The following is a 1,044-nucleotide window of genomic DNA, read 5'->3' on the forward strand; positions in this document are numbered from 1 at the left end:
TCTCTCTCTCTCTCTCTCTCTCTCTCTCTCTCTCTCTCTCTTTAAAAAATATCTTTTTTACTAATGCCAATCACAGGACACTTTCAATCGTCAAGAATGTTTTGAGGATATCCGTAGAAACAGGATTGACCAGTTGTGTGGTGATGGGTACCCGGCCGTACCATACGCCAAACATCGTGAATCCTGGATGAGTACCCGACAAGAAACATGCTGCTATGAACTTGGTAAGAAGCTACTTTTGAGGCTGTCAAGTATAGAACCTTAAAGAAAGTCTTTGAATATTGTTTCTGTTGTTGTTGAAGTTGTCGCTAAACCCCAGGTCAGCTCTAATTCAGAAAACTTTTGATCAAAAGACATTCCAGCCTTGGCCCTCCCGCCCTTTTGTATAGCAGGAACTATATATTATCTAATAGATCCCATTTTATTTAAGACAGTAGAATGCGATTTGAGAAAGATTTAACTGTGACTTCGAAGGTTGAACAATCACAACCTTAGTAATATCATAAGGCCCTCTCACACAAAAACTCAACATTACTGGTCAGCAGACCTAATCAGCAGTGATTGGGCAAATCGGGGCGAATGCAGTTTTGCACCTCTCCATGAAAAATGCATTATGGATTCCTACGTTTTAGATGTTGGAGATTACGAATATGCAAAAAGAAAATTTCATTTCACCCCGCCCTGCCTCTTCACCAGCCCCCCCCCCATTAATTTTTCAAAAATTTGTTTACTTTAAAGAGATCGTAGCGAATTGTCGAACACATGCAAATCGAAGTTATTGTTACAGTGAGTGCTCTGTGTAAACATGGGTATATCAATAGGTGTCATGAGAAAGCATAGGCGACGGGTGGAGTGTGGGGAGGGCAGTTTCAAATGATGGATGTTATCAGAAGATATAACTCAGAAATACATTTATATACATACATACATACATACACACACACACACACACACACATATACTCGTATGTTCATATGTGCATGCATATGTGTGTTACATACATACAAACACACACACACACACACACATATATATATGTATATA

General features: G+C 39.3%; 1 protein-coding gene across 1 annotated transcript in view; it reads left to right on the forward strand.

Moving 5' to 3' along the window:
- LOC106872865 (uncharacterized) overlaps window positions 1-1,044 on the forward strand; it is a 52,328-nt gene that overhangs the window by 44,818 nt on the left and 6,466 nt on the right. Inside the window, exon 6 of the mRNA XM_014920003.2 lies at window positions 77-224. Within this exon, the coding sequence (XP_014775489.1) occupies window positions 77-224 (148 nt within the window). The remainder of the gene's footprint in view (window positions 1-76; window positions 225-1,044) is intronic.

This window comes from Octopus bimaculoides, chromosome 19 (assembly GCF_001194135.2).
Source record: "Octopus bimaculoides isolate UCB-OBI-ISO-001 chromosome 19, ASM119413v2, whole genome shotgun sequence".
In the NCBI taxonomy this organism is placed as follows: Eukaryota; Metazoa; Mollusca; class Cephalopoda; order Octopoda; family Octopodidae; genus Octopus; species Octopus bimaculoides.